General features: G+C 42.0%; 1 protein-coding gene across 3 annotated transcripts in view; it reads right to left on the reverse strand.

The window, feature by feature from the left end:
- The window catches only part of BMERB1 (bMERB domain containing 1), a 59,621-nt gene that overhangs the window by 12,374 nt on the left and 27,690 nt on the right, over window positions 1–19,557 (reverse strand). For all 3 annotated transcript variants that reach the window (XM_063171964.1, XM_063171962.1, XM_063171960.1), the window contains exon 2: window positions 11,175–11,298. In XM_063171964.1, coding sequence (XP_063028034.1) covers window positions 11,175–11,298 — 124 coding nt within the window. The remainder of the gene's footprint in view (window positions 1–11,174; window positions 11,299–19,557) is intronic.

The following is a 19,557-nucleotide window of genomic DNA, read 5'->3' on the forward strand; positions in this document are numbered from 1 at the left end:
GGGCAGCAGGGCAGGAGAGCCCTCCCTTCCAGCTGGGCCTGGCAAGCCCCTGAGGCTCTGCAAGAAAATGGGAGACAGGACTTTAAAAAGAGATACTCTGTACCAGACACAAAAGAATTGTTTTGTTTTGTTTCAGTAGAAATTATTCTTCAACAGCTGAATTTTTCTATCTTCTTCTCAGCCAAGGAAGAAATCTGAATTCCCCAGTGTAAGACCTGGGTGCCATCTAGAGACGTGCATAGGAAAAAAGGAAAAATTATAGTGGAAGCTCAGAGAAAAATCACTTAACACCCCCCTTAATGGTCAGCCAAAAAAAAGACATGGCCAACAAGACTGACAAATACTTCATACTTGAGTGTAAGAACTATTAGTAACACCAACATAAGCATCAAATATCATTTTCATTGATTTCAGGATGAGCAGAGCAGTTCAGTGTGTCTGGAGAGCTTCTGCCTTTGCTGAATGACTTTCAAAGCTAGAAATAGATCTGTGCTCCCTCCAGCATGTCTGTAAGAGAAGGTCTGAGATTTCCTTTGTTTTCTGTTATTGGATTAAAGTGCTTGAAGTTAAAAATGGAATGTAGACCAGGTTTGCTGGTTTCCTTCCCTCCTTCCAGGAGGGTTTGCAGGCACTTAGATTATTTTTAGTTCTGTTTTAATACATTCCTGCCCCAGGAGTAAAATGCTTGTAGTTGTTGGAGTTTCTGAAGATTTGATAGTGCCAGTCCAGGAGCTGGCCAGAGAATCAGGTGTCATGCTAAGTCACAGCTGACAGGATTATGTAACCAAAGGTCTCCATGCAGGGATAAAAAGTCATCTCCTTGGTGGTGAGCAGGCTGAAACCAGCCAAGAACCATCAGTAGTGATGGAGAAATTTGGGGGATTGAAGGAAAGAGATGTGTAGAAATAAAGAGAATTGCTCCAGAGATGGGGATGATGTCGAGCTGCAGACTGGAGGGACTTGAGGGGAGGCTGCCTTTGGGTACTGCAGGTGTTCATGGCTCTGCCAGAGCTGTGGGGATCTGCAATGGTGGAAGTGTTCTTGGGACTACCAGAGCACTATAAATGTACAGAATCACTGAACTCTTAGAGGTTGGAAAATGCCTCTAAGACAATGGAGTTCAGCAGTTACCTCAGCACAGCACCACATCCCCAGGTGCCACGTGCAGATGCCTTTTGAACACTTCCAGGGATGGTGACTCCCCCACTGCCCTGGGCAGCCTGTTCCAATGCCTGATCACCCTTTCAGTCAAAACATTTTTCCTTATATCCAATCTAATTATTCCCTTCCTTTCCTCCTGCCTTGTTGCTTGTTACGTGGGAGAAGAGACCAACCTCCACCTGATGATACATTTGGCTCCTTTTTGTCCCTGTCAGCTTGGCTTAGTTCCTTAAATCTGCTAATTATAAATCTGTGAGATCACAGGCAACATTTAATGAATCCAGAACAGGTTGTTTGAGTCATTTTGGTGTGTGTTTGTCACTGATATTCAGCTCAGCACCTGGTGCTGCTGGTGCTGCAGGACACAGAGGTGGCAGTGAAGGGAACAGATTGCTGGCCAGCCTTGGCAGGGCAGCTCCCAATCCACAGCTCCTGCTCTGCCAAAGGAAATGGGTCTGACTCTCACAGCTCCTGGTTTGAGCTCTGCCAAAGGAAATGGGTCGGACTTTCCTTGCTGGAAGTGCTCTCTGCTGGAGGAACACTGCATAGAAGCTGCTGAGCCACAGCTTGTACAGTAATGTAATTCAGCTATTGTTTCAGAGAATTGACGATGGCATTTGAAATTCCCAGTCCCAGAAGGGTCATATTTAAGGTATATTTCACATAAATTCAGAACAGTGTCTAGAGAGGCTGTCTGCTTTTCATTTTCACTGACATTGCTCAGTTCTCTTGAGCTTGGCCATCTCCTCTGCCAGTTACAAAGTTCTGCTATGGATCAATAGTAACAAGAGGAGTTTTCCTGAAATTGCCCCACTGTGGAGGGGAATATTTCTCCATGTGGCTAAAATTGACTAAGTTAATTTGTCTAAAAACATTTAGACAGTAGAGAAGTCAGATTAAATTCACAAGTATCGGCCCTTTGCAGCAGCATACAGAAGATTCTACACAAAAGCATAGAGCCTGGTTCATCTGACCTGCTCTGGTAGTTCTATCTTTGGATATTAGGCACAGGAAGGAGGAAACTCTAGGTCTGGCTGTGCATTGTCATTGTCTCCAGCAGAAACAATGATACATTTCCTTCTTCATTTGCCTTCATGTCTGACCTTTCCTTATTTTTAAAACCAGAAAAGCAACTATTTGTTATCCCAGCTGAAAAGAATATAAAGGTTTCTGGTATAAAATTAAACACTGACATTCCCTTCCAGGGCTTTTCAATTCACTGGTTAGTCTCCTATTTATAGCAGAAGACAAGTGAGAAGGACCAGTGAAATACCACAGGGCAAGGGGGCATTTTGCTGCAGAACATCCTGGCCTGGAGCAAGCCCAGCTGCCCAAAAGGGGGGCCAGGCTCTGTGAGTGCCTGATGGGCTGGGGGGTCCCAGGGGACAACCCCTGCACCTTCCACTCCTGCAAACCACAGCACAGGTAGCCAAGAGCTGGGAAATGAAGAACAGTTTGGGATAAAAGGTTACATCTGGAAATACAGTGCTAAATTTCTGCATTAACAATGACAAGGTCAAAGATCAAAGCTTCTGCTTCTTCTATTAACAGCATTTTGTGACAGCCACAACACATATTCAATGTAGAAAATGCTGTTTAAAGAAAAATCTCTATTAAAGAACTATTTTTCTAGCTATCCAACAAAGACAATAATGACAATCTTTTCTAAGGCAAAAACCTCTCAACTACCAAGTTTACAATTAATTAAATACTTTCCAAATGATAAGTTTATCATTATACATATGTATAGTATAAGTTTACAAGTTCATATATTTTACATATATATATATATATATATACCACTAAAAATTGCTTTTCCTTTCAGAGTATTTTAATGCACCATTTTTACAACCACACATTGAACGTATAATGTTGTGTTTTCCTCTGGGGTTGATGGTTTGCTGTCAAACAGGGCAAAGGAGATGGGGCTGCAGAGAGATCCAACTGAACTAAGGCATTTTCCTTCCTCTGGCAGAGCTGATCCCTGTACTTTGAGCTTCAAGTGCACAGTGCAGAACTTTGCAATTCTGTCCTGAGCTCTTGTTCTTGAGGCTTGCAGGCTGGTGAGGAGCTGGGAGGCTTGGCAGAGCTGGACCTTAGCAGGCACAGTGACATCCTCGGGGCTCCCAGACCCTTGGCAGTGCCCTGGAAATGCTGCTCCTAATCTCAGAGACCCCGAGCTTTGACCATCTGACATTACAAAAGCACCTTGTGCCATTTCATAGCTTGCAGTTCCCTGGTTATTTCCTCAAGGGCCCTGGTTGTTTCCAGTGTGCTTGGGAGTGCTCAGTGTGACACAGCCTCCATCTCACCCTGTCATGCAGGAGAGCCTGTGCCACACCAGGCTGCACCAGTATCTTACAGCTGAGCTGGGTGTGTTTCCTCCTGGTGCCTTATCTTCTGAAGCTGACAGCCTGACAACTCTATTTATTGAACAATATATATCATCACACAGCTGCCTCCTCCTCTACAGCCTCCCCAAGTCCATCCCATGTTCTGAGAGCAAGATGCAATCAGGAAGAAAAAAAAAGAAAGGAAATCACAATAAGTGATGCTGTATTGTTAAGATTTCAGAACTGTGAAGGAGAGAAGATTTATTGCTCCTTTCCATGAAAAGACAGATCTTATCAGAAAACACTGACAACAACAGCTCTATTCATGAGCAAAAACCTGGTTTTGCTGGTGTTACTTATTTACACTGCAGTAACAGCAAGGTGCAAAACTCAGAGAAAAGTAGCAGATATGAACACAGAAGTAAATAATCCTGAGGGAATTCCTGCTTAGCCTGAGATGACAGAAAACAGAAAACATCCAGTACAAAGGAAAAAAGGAAAAGCAAAAGAATCAAAAGTACCAAGAAAGCAAAAGTCAGAATGCCTGCTTAGCAATAATATAAGCAGTGAGTTACCACTGCTCCTCACACTTCTGACAGCCTGCTTCATCTCCTTCCTCTCATTATCCCTCCCTCCCACCCCTCCCAGGGTGATGCTCAGTGTGGGGCTCTGTTGCCACACAAGGCATGAAGCCACTGAGAAATCAGAGCTGATGTCACATTAGTGAGACACTTTTAGGAGTGTTACAGTATTTGGTTCAAAAAAGAATTAAAATTTGAAATGAACTTTGTTCATACAGCAATTACTGCTGCCTTTTCTCACCTGAGAATGGAACCCTCCATGAACACATTTTTCTGTTACTTTGCAGAATTACTGTCTGAGTTCAGCCAGTTATAAGACTGTTTGTTTCATATTCCCACTTTGTGTCTACTAGATTTACTGCACTCTTTTTAAATTAAAACATGGGATTTCTCAGTTGGTTTATTTAAGGTTGCCATCACCAAGGGAATTAAGCTCTCACTTCAGCAGTTCTTGTGTACTTTGGGGTTGTTTCCCTTTGCAGGGGTTGCATTAAGGCAGGCAATCAGCAGAGAGGCCTTTCTATATTTAAAGTACCTGTATATTTAAATAATATACCTGTATAAATAATATACCTGTATATACCACCTGCATATTTAAATAATATACATGTATAAAATAATTCTGCATTTAAAATAAAATGTGCTGTGCATACTGAACTGACATAAAGGTGAGACTTCATCTCTGTGGATGTCCTGTTGTTCTTCAAAGGAACACAGAGTTTACATTTTCCCCATGAATTTGCCCTAAGTTTGAGATTCTACCATTCTACTCAATACCCTCCAGAATGATCATTACTGACTGTCCCACCTCAGCTTCTCCCAGCAATGGATACATCAATACCACAGCAGGACAGCTGAGATTCATGGGGTTTGCAAACCAGAAGGATAAAGGTTAAAAAAGACAAGTAAAAAAAAGTAAGCCTGATTTGAAGCAAGAAAAAAAAAACCAAACTAGGGATAAATTATGTACTCTGGTCAGCTGATGAAGCTGTGGGATTGCAAAGTCAAGTTGCAGCAAACTTTTCTACACAAAAGGTCTGGGATTTCAAGTAAATAAACATAATAGTGTAAGATGGTCTAAAATCCTGACTAGAACTATGCAGAATTTGGATGATGTAGATGTTATGAGCACTTTGGAGAGGAGGGAGTCGTCTACTAATGGGCAGTGAGAGTGTACAATGAACAACTTTAGTTCTGAGCCAGTGTGGAGGTGAATTTGGCCTCTTCACAGTATTAGTTTAGAGATGCAATAACCACTCAGACATTAAGCAAATACACCACTGCATTTATAGCATTTTTACAGATTTAAAAAAAAAGTTTAACGAGTAAAATGTTTTCAGTAATTGCTTAAAGCAACCTAATAGGGCTTTATGTTTAATATCTTCTATTCCCTACACATTAAAAAACTGCCATTCAGTGCCACCTGCATGGCAGAAATAGCCATCCCAAGACAGCTATCACAGGTGGAAGCAACTTGCACAGTTTTAGTTCAAGGTCATCCAATAAAGCTGGCTTCAGGCTTTGCTTTCCATCTGGAGAGCCAGCAGTGGCAGGCACTGGCAGATCTCCCACAGGCTGTGTTTCATGAGGACAGTGGATGCTGTTTTATAAGAATTCCATCTCTTTCCAGAGCAACTGTTGGTGAGATGATCTCACCTTTACTAATAATATTTACTGGGTCCCAACATGCATTTTAAAATGCATGAACTTTGCACTACAAATGATTTTGAAGTTCAGTTTTTATCTGCTCTGTATCACATAGAGGTCTGAGGGTTTGCTGCCTGTCCCTGTCAGCTAAACTGAGCTAACACATGCATCATCCATTTTTACAACAATGTCAGATTTCACAACCAGCAGATTTCCATGCCCCCAGCAGTCCTAAACTGCTTCTGAAGCCAAACACATCCACAGCAGCAACACATTAAATGTGTGACACACAGGATGCTGCCCCAGCAGCTCCCTCAGCTCCTGGGTCTGTCATCTCACCAGGAAAGAAGAAAATAAAGGAAGTGGGACAGGAGCACTGGAAAGAAAGAGAGAGTGTGCATGTTCTGACGTGGTGTGTTTGCTTTCCTCAACAGCACAGACAGATTGAACATTCACAGCTTGACCCAAAACTCTTTTTATCCAGAATGTTTTCAGGAAGGAGCTGAGAGAAGCCTGAGAAGTGAAGGAGGGGGATGCTGGCAGGCTGTAAACTGATGCTTGTCTGTACATATTGTCTCATTCAGATCTATATATGCTGAGCTCTCAGCTATTCCAAAAACAAACCAGGAAGAGCTGGAGATAGCATCTGATGGCTTCAAGGTATATTTTCATTTCCTGGGCTGGCTGGAGACAGTCACAACAGCTCCTGGCATAATTTTATGAAATTTGATAGTATCAGTATCACTGAAGGAGAGATGCTACAAACAGCCACAATTCCTACATAGCCTGCACATATCCTGAGGAGGTCCATCCTGGGCACCAAGCAAGGCAGGGTCCTGAGACAAAAATAGCATTTGATAATGTAATTACAGACCAAAGCACAGTGCATCTGCTCTGCTGTGACTGAGGTTGCCTGAGCTAAAATATGATTGTACAATATAAATTGTGGCATTACCTAATTGAGGAAGGCTTGATTTTATAATCTGGAAATTGTCTCCTTATAAACTTCAGGTAATTCTTCATAGCAAGCAGGTATTCAGCTAGAAGTGATGTGGATTTCCTGGGTATGAAGAGCACAGCTGCTTTCAGCTGCCCTCCTTTCTTTGTTTTCAAGGAGGAAACAAAAATAAGGAGCAAAGCAAAGGACACATTTACAAAGGTTAATACCTGACTTGCAATTGGCACAATGGTTTGGGAAACATCATGACCTGTTAGTCCATTGCTTCAGCTCATTTTGCTTTCTTTGTTTCTTTTTATTGATAAAAAGAAAAGGATTATCAGAAAACTGACCTCTTATAAAGTATACACTACAGGATGAATATTTCACTATAGTATATGGCAAGTAGATAAGAGTTCATCTGCTTTCCTTGCTTTTCAAATCAAAAAATTTCTGGGCTCAGGCTAAGAATAAGCTGTCGCATATTTAATTTTATTGAGTTTCATGCAGGAGAATTTAAAAAGCTGTGTTTTGCAATAAAAATTATTACATTTTGAAAAACAGAGATGTCAGTTAGAGTTTCTGTCGTGTATATTTTTGCTTCACTTCAGAGTTCCAGAAAGTCACACTCTTTAAATGTATCTTTGTGTGACAACACTTCATCTTTAAAAGGTTTAGTTTTAATTACTGAAATGAGGATTCCATTATGTTTAGTGCACCAATAAGGAACTTCCACTTCTCTCTGCAAGGCAGAGGAAAGAGAGTGTACAAAGACTGCAAAGTAGCACAAAAGAGTGGAAAATCACATGTATTGAAACTGTACAGATATTTATGGTCTTCACTTAAAATTGTTTGCTGTTTCATTTTTAAACAGTGTAAAACCTGTTCCCACTGCTCTCACAGATGGTTTTTTCTCTATTTTGGTGAAGTTTTTTTTTTAGTGATAGGCAGGCTACAGAAATATCTGTGCTTGTCTGAGAGTGAATCCTTGGTCTGTCACTAAAAACCAGGATGTGCTGCTCTGTGGGACTGGGGACAGCATTTGTGGGCCTGGCATGGAGAGGCAGTGAAATTGCAGCAAGTTCATAAATGTATCTTCTGAATTTTAAAGTAATTTTAATGGGTACTAGTACATGTCCAGTCTGTGGGTCCCCTCCAAGCCGAGCTGTTCTGTGATTGCATGTACAGCCAAGGACTCCTCCTGCAGAGTCTGTGTTGTGTGAAGAGACAGGTGCTGTAAAAAGCACAGCTGAGGAACTGCCAGAAACAGCCTCACCTTCCTGAGGACCTCACACAGGAACAGCTTTCCCTTGGTCACACACAGAAGTGTGAAATATGCAACCCAACTCCATGTCCGTGAGCATCTGGACCTTGCTGGACTCTTTTTCAATTGGGTTTATTAAGGGGTTTTAATGGCTGATAAACTTGAGCAGTTCTCTGCCCAATGTCCTTATTTCATGGCCACATTTGCATCTTCTTCAAGGAAAATAGCAAATTCCATTAGCAGCCTTAGAGCCTATTCCCTCCATGGGTTAAACCTGACAGAGGAAGAGCTTGCTGTGGTTTCCACCAGCAGCAGGCCTAGCTTGCGGTGTGTTGTTGTCTTATTCTTGGGTGAGTATTTCAAACACAGGGTGGGGTATTTTTTAGCAGTGTTTTGTTTTCTTATTCTTGAGTATTTCAAACACAGGGTGGGGTATTTTTTATCAGTGTTTTGTTGTCTTATTCTTGAGTGAGTATTTTTAAATGCAGGGAAGAGCTGTGGCACCTGCTGGCGTGTGCAAGCAGAGCTGCCAGGTTGTGTGTGCTGTGACCCTGAGGGCTGGGGACACTGAGCACAGCTTTAGAGCCCTGCTTTCTTTAAGCACAGCTGCAGTCTGCTCTTCCTGCTTTAGGATCTGGCTACATGTGAATAAAAAGATCAGACAGACAGTGAGAAGAAAGAACCATTATTTTAAAAAAATGTAGCTGGAAATGTGAGCTGTGCCTGGATGTGCAAGTGCTACAGAATCCTTTCACTGTGTTCATGCTTTTATAAGAACTATTGAAAAAATACCAATTTAACCCAAGAGAATTTCTATTCTGTTGCTAACAGCAAGAAAGGCAAAGAAGGGAATACAAACATACCACACAGTTTCTGTAATACTAAGTGTGTGTTTTATCCTTTTGCTCTAATTAAAGCAAAGGCTAAAGCAGATGCAAAAGCTAAAGAGCTGTGGCTCTCATTAAAGCTGCCCTGGCACTCTGTGCTCTGAGTGTAGGTGTAGAGCTGCTTGTTAGCAGTGTTCAAAGCTGAGCCTGCCTAAACCTGGCTGAGGAGGCTCAGCTGCATGTAGTTGGTTGGACAGGTCATTCCCAGGGGAATCCAGTCCTGTCAGAAGAAATCAGTTACTAAAATTCATGACCTACATACAGACTTCTGGTCTTTGGATGTTGGCAATTCATTACTCCAGAAATCAAACGAAAAAAAGATTATGGCTACATATAAAGTCTTCCACAATATGTCTATGAATTAGAGTTTACGTAATTTGCTTAGTGAAACAGATACAAAATTTGGACCACTGAGGTAACCATGACACGTGCTGTTAATCTCAGCAACAGGTCATTAAAATACATTTGTCATTAAAATATGTTTGTCATTGAAGACAAATGTAGCCAAGCCCTTCTGTCAGTGCAAATCCCCAGCATGAGAGGCAGGAAAGAGCAGGTGCTGCTGTATTATTTGGGTACCACTGCTTCTCTCTGGCCATTTCATTCAGTGGCATTCACTGAATGAAGGATTGCCACATTGCCACATGCCTCAAGGATTAATGAGCAGTGTCAGAACACTTTGCCACACTGCCGGGAGCAGCTGGGCTGGAAGCTGTGTGAATATCCCTGGAAAAGTGGTCATTAGGTCTGCTGCAGCTGAAGGAATGAGAGGGTCTGTGGCTCTCCATGGCTCAGAAAAGACAGAAACTGGGGTCCCCTCTGTCCCCTGCCTGCTCTGCCAGGACCTTGGGCCAACCTCCTGGAGGCTGGAGCTGAGAGGAGCTTCCCTGCCTGTGCCAGGGAGAGGCTGGCAGTGCTCTGGGCAGCTCCAGGCAGGGTGAGAGCATGAGATCTGGCCCAGGAGGAGAGCAGCTGCACAGTGTGAACACCAGTTCTGTTCCCTTTTCAATAAGCAGCTCTCCTGTGTTAAATCCCTTACTCAAACATCTGCCAGGCAATACAGAGTAAAGAGTGTGAGCATGGGGGAAATGAAAAGAGCAGACTGGATACCAGAACAAACAGAACAATTGCTCTCATTCACTGGGGCAGTTTATTTCAGTGCTTTGTTCGATAGAGAAAATGTCAAGAGAAGTGCAGGGTTCAATGATGAGGCTTCTTCCAGATTAAATTTATGTACAAACCAATAACCAAGTAGTGACTTGACTACCAGGAGCAGGAGTGACAAAAGCTTTCCTGTTCACCTTATTTGTACCACAAAGGCATTACTAAAGGTCAGTGGCACTATAACCAGTCCTTACTCCAAAGGTGTCTAAGCAGTGATTCTGGCAGAAGTCTCTGGGATAACATTCAAAGATGTGCTGTTTGCAGAGGGGTGGGGCTTCCAGCTTCTGGCAATGCAATCAGGGCACTAAAATTAACCTCCAGTGTGAGGGTCAAAGTACCAGCTCCCTGTACTTGAACATAAGCAGAAAGCCAGTGAGTTTTTTCAGGCTACTGAAGCTTCATTAATGCCAAGGGTCTGAGCTCAGCAGGTTTTAGAGCTACTGAAGTTCTTGGCCTGTCAGCAAAGGCATTTGTTTCTGACCTCAGATACTCACAGACTGAGGATACTTCAAAATAATACACTTCTAAATCTGATGATTTAGGAATATTAACCCTATTGCCTTCACCATCAGAATTGAATTAATATTCACAAACCTACAGTGAGGCTCCTACGCCTGACCTTTTTGGCAATTTTGAAAATCCCTCTTGGAATATTGCTATTTAATTTGATATATCAGAAAGTGTTTTGTGTTCATAACTTAATGGCTTCCATTTAACAAATGTCAAGTCTTGGCTGCTATTAGGGCAGAGCACAGTGTGCAGCTCTCTTGTGACATGAGCTAAGACCACTAATGAAGCAGGAATAAAGCCTGACTAGGTTAGACTGTGGAAGCTTCAAATCCCCTACCTGTTGATATTTTGTTCAGACAAATATCCTTGCCACAAAGGACTGAAATCAGGTAGGAAAAGATGCTGCAGAGACAGGTACTTTGCTAAAGTTTCCTTTTGTAAGTAAGAGATCCATTTTATGTATTCTGCAAATCGTGCTGAATAAAAAAAGGTGCTGAATAAAAAAGCAGTAATTTCCTTTGCAACTACAAAAATCGTTTCCCAACGGCATTTTGTAAGTGCTCACCTAACTGGGATGCTCTTTATCTTTCTCCCTTTTAAAATGTCAAGCAGATAAAAGTCTTCTAAATACCATTCTTTCCTATTTTGATTAATTTTGCATAGTGTTTTCCCAGAGGGATTGATACTTACATAAACCTGAGTTCTGATTCTCTTCTGACTAAGACTTCCCGAAGTCTCTGGATCTTTGCCATCTCAAGCTCAATTTCCTCAGGCATCATTGTTGTTTCAGCCATTGAAATGATGTCAAGTTGATCTGTGTGTGGAAGCAGAGAAAATGAATTAAGGCAGTCAGACTGTCTTAATGGTGTTTTTCAGGAATGTAAATTAAATAACAGAGCTACCTAACTATGGAGTAATTAATTCAAACAGTAAAAAATACTCTAGCTGAATGCTGTGCTGACTGCTTTCTCTATTGTTTTTTCTGATTACTTGCAATGTAACAGTTTAGAAGTGAAATACTCCCTAAGCCAAAGTGACAATCATTTTGTTAGTCAGGCTCAGTCATCCCTCTGAGGAATCCCAACCCCATCCACAGCCACAGCCACCATTCCTGAACTGATATCACTGCCACAAAACCCTCTCAGAGCAATTACCTGCAGCTCTGCAGAGTCCTACCTTGGTGCAGGCAACGTAAACCCATGGATATTCCCCACATTTAACCCCTAGAACTCTCCCTGCTGCTCACCCTGGAGCTAAAGCCCAGCCCCACCAAGAGGAGCCAAGGATGGGCTCAGAAATGATGCAGGAGCTCATCCTGCAAGGGCATTAAAATAGGGAAAAGCACTTTGCAGTAATAACTTGGCAGCTGGTAAGGCCAGGGTGCTTCTGTGATTATTTCTCCATAATTGATGTGTTATCTCTGTAACCCAGAGAGAAACAGGGCTATGGACTGAACCTAAAGCAACCAATTTATATGAGATGGGTTTGGAAAAGAAACTGCTTGGCCTCTGGAAAACCCCATTCCAAGGGTTCATCATACTTGGCCTTCACGTTAAACAAGAATTTAGACACTGAAAAATAGGTTGGCTGCATATCTTGGTACCCAAATGGAGAGATATTCCTGAAAAAAAAACCTGTTTCAGCTGTATTTGATTTGAAAAGGGGAAAATAGAGAGGTCAAAACACACTCAGCATAATTATGCAGAAAACAGCAGACAAAAAGCATCAGAAAATAAGCTGTTCAATTAATTAAGAGGAGACAAATTCTGAAGTCTCTCATGACAGACTAAGCACAACTGAGAAGAATTTCTGACAAAAACTTGGAGTAGCACTGAAACTACAAAATCTCAGGAAACAGCTCCTGTATGAGCTTAGTTCATGGTTCTCCCAAAATGGAGGCAAAGGAAAAACATTCTATACTATATAAACAAAATCTATTTCCCTTGTATTTAAAAATAGATTAAATTTTTTTAAAGTTACCCTGCTAGTATTATCTGCAAGTTTTGACTTCCTTTCTTAATTAAGAAAGTGGAGAAACAAAAATAAAACATTTTTTTTTCAAGATAACAGAATCTTGAGAAAAAAAAGTGAGACAGATTTTGAAATGTCTGTCATGACAGAACAGCCATGTTTCAGAAGTTGTTTTTACACTGAAATTGCAAAACTGGTCTGTAAAGTAAGGATGTCTTGTACACACAGAAATGCTGCCTGTACAAGATGGATTTCCCTATTAGAAATCATTGTGCTTGTTGGAGTATATTTAGTTGATGTGTAGCCTAAATGTCATGAGGTTCTCACAGGCCCACCTCTCATTTTCACTGCTTGCCAGAAATATAAGCAGGAGATGGGAAGTTATTCTGATGCTACCATGAATTAAAGCCAATAATACTGCTAAAGAGGAATATAAACCATAAATAAATTACACATACATATTATAAAATTAGCTCTCAAGAGCTCAGAAAACAGGGGGAAAAAAAGGTAACTAATTTACTTGCACTCTGCAGCTCTAGCTGAAGTGCCCTGGTGTCACTCCTTGCGTGAGGTCAGCCTCCACCCTCTGATTTCAACAATTCAGGAACAAACAAGCTTTTTGTGATGCGCTTAAAGCAGCATGGGAATTAGTGTGACAGGCAGAAGTCTGCTCTGACCCCTTGCAGAACAGAGATTCTCCTTCACATCCCACTCAACATGTCCTTGAACCAGAGAAAAGATCTTTGAAACCGACCCAAAATTCTGCAGTGTCTCCAAAAGACTCAAAAATGCAAGCAAGGCAGCAGAAGCTTCAAAGTGGAGGGAAATAAACACAGAAACCATCAGATCTCAGTTCACAGCTTGTCTGCAAGCTGGGAGATGTGGCTGAACCCTGGAATGGAGCACAGGTGAGGACACCTGGAGAGGCCAGGGCAGGAATTGCCACCCCAGCCCCCAGCACTCCCCACAGACACCAACCTCTGGCTCTCAGCTCCTCTTCTAACACCAAGGATAACTGGCTCACCTGGGAGCAGCTGTGCTGAAGGATAATTAATTATTTTTCATAAAATGGTTTGAGCTCCTGGGATGTGAACCACTGGGGAAGATTATGTTAACATTATTGAGCCTTTAAGTAAAGCTCTGACTCTGTCCCAGTGAGCAATGACACCTCTGAGACATGGTTCAGAACAGCTTCACACAGAAGTCTCTCACATTTTCAAAAAAGAAAGAATGAACATTTTATTTTATTTAAAGCAGGTATGTAGTAGTCAACTATTTTTTTAGCATATATTGAGCTTCTTCCTGGTAATGGGACAAAATTCATAAAGCAAAAATGGAGACAACACTGAGATTAGTCACAGCCAGTGACAGGATTAAACTATTTTGTCTGTTCTGCAATCTCCAGGATAATTTTCAGTGACAAAGAAACAAGTAAAATGATATTACTGTATTCACAAAAAGATAGCATGAAAATAATTACTATAGGGAAATAAAATTATCAAGCAATTACACACAGTGAGAGGGACTGAAGAAGTAAGCCTGAAGTTATTAATGCATAACTTTGGTTCAATTTAGACACAGACTGGTATAGTTAAACTGGGTATTAACTTAATGATCACACTTCATCCTCAGTGTGGCAGCCAGAAATAGAACAGTGGCCAGCTGTGTTTAAAAGCAACAAAAATCCAAATTGCCTATTAAGTCAATAAGTGCAAAGAAAACATTAAAAGAAGCCAGAATTGACACAATGAGAAATGAGAGAACACCTCACACCTGGTGTCAGTAGTTTCAGAGCCATTGGGAAGGGATGCTGTGATTAATTACCAGCCCAGACCCTGCTGCTGTCACTGGTGGTGGCCCCACAGGACAGGCTCCCTGTGCTCAGCAGCCATTAGTGCTTTAATTGTCACTTGAGGCTGTCATTGTCACTGTGAACCAGAGAAGGGGAGGCCTGGCAGTGACACAGAGGGCCCCAAATCTCTGCTGTGGAACCAAACGATGTCATTGTCACTGCTGAGCTCCAGAACAGCTGCAGGAGGAGCTGCAAGGGTGGGATCCACAGCAAGTGCAGGGTCTGCTCCAGCAGGACCCTCTGGATCCTCCTCTTTATGGCTCTGCTGCTCTGGAACCCAGTCACACCTTCCAGAGCCTCTTCTTTCTTGCCCTCTGCTCTGGAACCCAGTCACACCTTCCAGAGCCACCCCAGTGACCCAGCAGGAGGAGAGCTGCAGCACAGGGCAATGGCCCAGCTCCCTAGCACTGCTCCTCTCCATCCTGGCCATGGCTGAGCCATCCTAAATGAGACTGTCCAACCATGGCTGCTGAAGTTCCTCAGAGGATGGTGGCACAGACCAGCTGTGAGACCTCTCTGATGTGGAAACCACCCAGCAGCAAACCTGCTCTTCAGCCCACCCAATGATGGTGCTCCAGTTAAAAATTATTTTAAGTCATTGTTCTGAACTGGACTTAAATTGAGCACTTTGAAGCTTACTTCCCCTCCCCTAAATTGTCCAATAATAAACTAATCCTTGGTAAGAAAATGTTAATGCATAAGTTTTGCTCCAAATCTGGGTCAGAACTTTTGGGGTTTTTTCAAGGAATTCAGTGAAATTCTCAAGCTAATCCTGTTTCACTGAAATACATTAAGTGCTAATAGAGCAGACTGCAGCAAGTAAACTCCTAATGCTACTTCACATATCAAAATCAAGACTCTCAAGACCACTATTAGTTGATGAGACAAAGCAGAAGTAAGCAGGAGGCACAGGTCAGAAATGGATGAACAGAGAACCAGTTAGTGCCTCTTCAAAGGAGCATGCTTGGAAATTTAAATAGTTGCATAATGCAGAAAAATGAAATTGTTATAGTTCAAAATATTCCAGATAAAAATATTCATGTGAAAAGAATCAGATTGTTCTCATAGTTGGTCACTAACATGTCACCTGGAGGCATGAATGGAGGCTAGCCTTGCAGCCAGCCCTTTTACTGTACCTTCTGTTGTTGCCTCAAAGTTAATTTTTTTTCTGTTTGATTTAATCCTTCTGGTGCAGGATGCAGTGGCCAATAACTAACCTGTACAGGAAAAACTACATTTAATTCCTTATTTCTAATCGAGCCTGCTGCAGCATTCTATTGTTGTGAATCCTAACAACTACTGAATTTGGCATGTGTGTGGCACATTGTATTTATTCAATGCTTTGTGATGGAATTACCATATAAATACAATACAAACAGCTGCAATGTGTTTTGTTCCTGCATTGCCTGAGAGGCTGCAGCCTTGTGCAATTTCAGATGGGTAGATTGGGGGAAAGGGAAAAAAGGGGCAGTGAGCTGGTTGTAGTGGCAGCGGGCACATCTCACACTCCTTTCACTGCATTCCTCACTTGGTTTGGACACTGGCAGCAGTCTGGCTTTGGGACACATCCCAGGAATGTCCTCATCCTGCTGCAGAATACAGCCCACAGGCCATTTCAGGGGTTCTTTCAGAAATGCTGTAATCTCCTCTTTCCCCTCATGGCAATCTCTTCCCTCTGCCTGTCAATTTGTTCTCCTATTTCTTCTCTAGCACCAAGAACAGGTTGGTGATGGCACAAATTCAGTAAATTTGGGATGGTGTTGCTGGTTCATCTGGCCTCAGTGGGCAGCACAAACACCTGGTAAGTTTTAGCACTGTGGAAAAGCAATGTCTAAAGGCAATAGGAGTGTGCAGAGGCTGTTACTGGAGGAGCAAAAAGCTGATGTGCTGCTCCAGTCACGCTCAGATGGCAAAAGTTCTCAGAATCCCTTTGCTGGCACTGAATGCAGGAGATAACATAGCTGAATTTTGCTTCTAGCAGGAAGCTGATTTGTTTTTTCTTATTATTGTGCCTGTTATCATTTTTGAGTCCTTACTGATACTTCTCCATGAATGGAGCAACACATTTAAATTTTGGGCGTCTAGCATGTAGAGCCATGAACTGCACTTTGGGCTGACAAAGGAGCACAGCTCCTTCACAGCTGGCCAGATGTGCTTTGTCCCTGCAAGCAGTGGTAGCCCAAACTTTCTGACAAAACTGTGTCTGCTGGAAAATGCCAGAGAAGTGGCATTCAGAGTATTTGGGGGATAACACATTGCATTCAGTACAGAAAGAATTCTGTCCAAAGACCCTTGTTTCTTTCAGTGCATGAGAATCCAGACCAGCTTTGCACTTCTGGAAATGTTACATTTCAAAAAAAATCAGAAGTTTCAACTGCAATGCAGCTCCCAGATGCAGAGGGGGTAACCTTAGAGCCCTGAGATGTTGGCTTAAACCAAGCATCAAGGCTTCAAATACTTTTGCCAGACAGCAGGGCACCCAGAAATCCCAAAGGTGGTTTCACATGCTCCATGTCTCAGCATAAACCTCTGGGCTGGCTGAGTCCCCTTAGAGCTTGGTTTTGCAACAGGCAGCTGTGAAAGCTGGCAGCTCCAGGGATCCTCTTTGGCAGGAAGGGTCCAGAGATGCCTCCTGAAAGCTGATTAAACACCAGGGTCTGTGGGAGTGTCGTGGTCATCCAATATCCCTGCTTCACAGCTGCCATTTGGAGAAGAGGGAAAAGAAGTGGGGGATTTATCTGATTTGTGGGGAATTGTGGTGCATCTTTGCTTCCAGCAGACCTGAAGCACAAAGCACTGGCCAGCTCAGCCCTGTGCTGTGCTGTGTAAAGATCATTTATGTTCTGGGACAAACTGCTGGACTCAGGCAGTTCTTTGCATCTGCAGCTCATCAGGCAAGAGATCAGAATTTCATATGTAGAGAGACACATATGATTAATTCTTTTCTCTATTCATCCATCTCTGCTCATTCAAAACCCAGCACAGATCATTCTGTTTGCCATATAATCTCCTCCCCAAGAACTATTAAATCATCTGCTGTGACTGGTGATGGCTCTGTCCATCAGCCAGCTCTGGTCTGGGTGTAATAGCACAATTATAACATTGGGATTTATTTTGTCCAGTTTATTAATACTTTTTTATTCTTTAATTATCACAGATTTACAGCATAGACATCTTCACACATAAGTTTCTACTTCCAAAGTATTTCACTCATACTCTAGCATATGACCCCATTTTAAAATTAGGTGAGCAGAGAACATAAAAAGCACTGTGTGCAATTGTTCACTGCACTTCCAGAATCACTGCCCTGTCTGTTCCACATCTAAGAGCCTCTGGTTATAAAAAGATTCTTTCAGTTGCTTATCCTGTATGTTCTTGTTCTTACCTCCAAGCTTTGACCTTTTATTTTTTATTATTTACCTTTGCAAGAAAGCCTGTTGGCAGCAGTCTATTCTTCCCCATTTCAGCCTTTTGTATACTTGGTCTCACTGAGCTTTCTCTCGAAATACAAATGCCAGATTCACAGTGTTGAATGTTAACTCCTTCCTCTAACTCTGAAAGCCCTTTTGGTTCCTTTCCTGTGCTATTATACTCAAAGACCTGCACACAATGTCTCCTGTCACATCTGATGGAGGTGCCTGCAGTTGTCCCCTGCCCAGATAAGATTCTCAGCTGCTTTCCATCTTTTAGGCTGTGCTTCTGTAGAACAAGTTGCACTGCACTGAATACAGCTGGTTTAAAAACTGACCCTGAAAGAGATCCTGCTTTGAGTTTTCTCACTGAACTACAAATGCCCCAGCAGAAATAGACAGTCAGTGGTAAAAGTGATTGCTAATTAAGGATGGTCTTCAGTACTTTGCTAACTAGAAGTTTTACAGTTAAATGATGGTTGCAACTTTCTAATTTAGGGACAGTTTTCTGCCCTTGCTCCCTATTAAAATATATATATCAGCACAAATTCATAATGATAAGATCTATAAAGATCTTGCCTCTTAAAAAAAGCATCAATTAAAGTCTTGTTTGTTATCCTGCAAAATTTATAAGCAGTAATTATTCTTGGCTTTGTTTTTTGTCAGTTTATGACAGTTTCAGTTTCCTAAGTGGGTAATTATGCAACCCTTTAATCTTACACTTCCCCCAGGAAAAAGATATCTCTAGTCTTAAGGAACTGCTCTGTGCATAGAAAGCCTCATCTTGGTTGTAATGATATCCTGAAAAAACAGCTCATCTGGCAACAGTTGTTCTTCCTGCCCTGACAATGGGATCCTGTGAATCATCACCAGGCTGGAGTTCTTGCAGAAATTTAATGTCAGGCATAGGTCTCAATGTGATATTCAGACTTAATGAACCTCAAAATCTATACTGCTATCCTATGTTTGGATTATAAATTCCATTTGTTCTACCTTGCACTTCAGCTTTCAGATTTCAGCACTCTCCTGGCCTCTGATGCTGTCAGCCTTGTGGTGTCACCTGCTCATGGTGATGGGGACAGGTCCTGTGAACAAGCTCAGGTATCTGCAGGCACAGCAGAACAGCTCAGGAAGAAGAGAAGATTAATTTTACTGTTATCTGGGGATTTACTCATTAAGGTAGGATTTAGCTGTCTGAGGTCCAGTGTCCACTGCAGTCATTCACAGCCCCTACAAAGTTTGCAGACTCTTTCTCCATGCAGGAAGCCATAAGGATCCATCCTGTCAAATGAAACTCTCCCTTCACCAGAGAGCTCCATCTCTGCTTTCATATTCCTTCCTCCTAAGGGTGCTTGTGTGTGCAAGGAACTGACTCAGTACAGTGGGACAATTTGCTCCTTAATTATCTGTAACTAGAGTCAGTTCTAGCTGTAAATCTGTGTTTGATTTGGTGCTGGTTTGTAGCAATATCAGTATGATTTTCATGGTTGTGTTTTCTACTCCTGGGAGTTTCTCTATTTTTACATTCTTTGATTCGTGACTCACAATACTCTGGATACTCTGGGAGGACTTTCCTCAGTAGTACCCTCTCTTGTAGTAGTTTAAGAGCTAATACAAAACCACATTTACAGACCAGGAAACAGGATTTCAGTACTCATAGCAATAAATGACCAAGAAGTCAGAACTTAACATTGAACTAAAGTTTCTTAGAAAAGATAAGGAAAAAGCAGCTTCCTAATAAAATCTGTGCATAAACAATGAATAAAAGCCCCAGGCCTGATTTGATTATGCCATAATATTGTAATAAATACAGATTTTATTTGTGTGATAGAAATTTGCA

The sequence above is a fragment of the Melospiza melodia genome, chromosome 18, assembly GCF_035770615.1.
Source record: "Melospiza melodia melodia isolate bMelMel2 chromosome 18, bMelMel2.pri, whole genome shotgun sequence".
In the NCBI taxonomy this organism is placed as follows: domain Eukaryota; kingdom Metazoa; phylum Chordata; class Aves; order Passeriformes; family Passerellidae; genus Melospiza; species Melospiza melodia.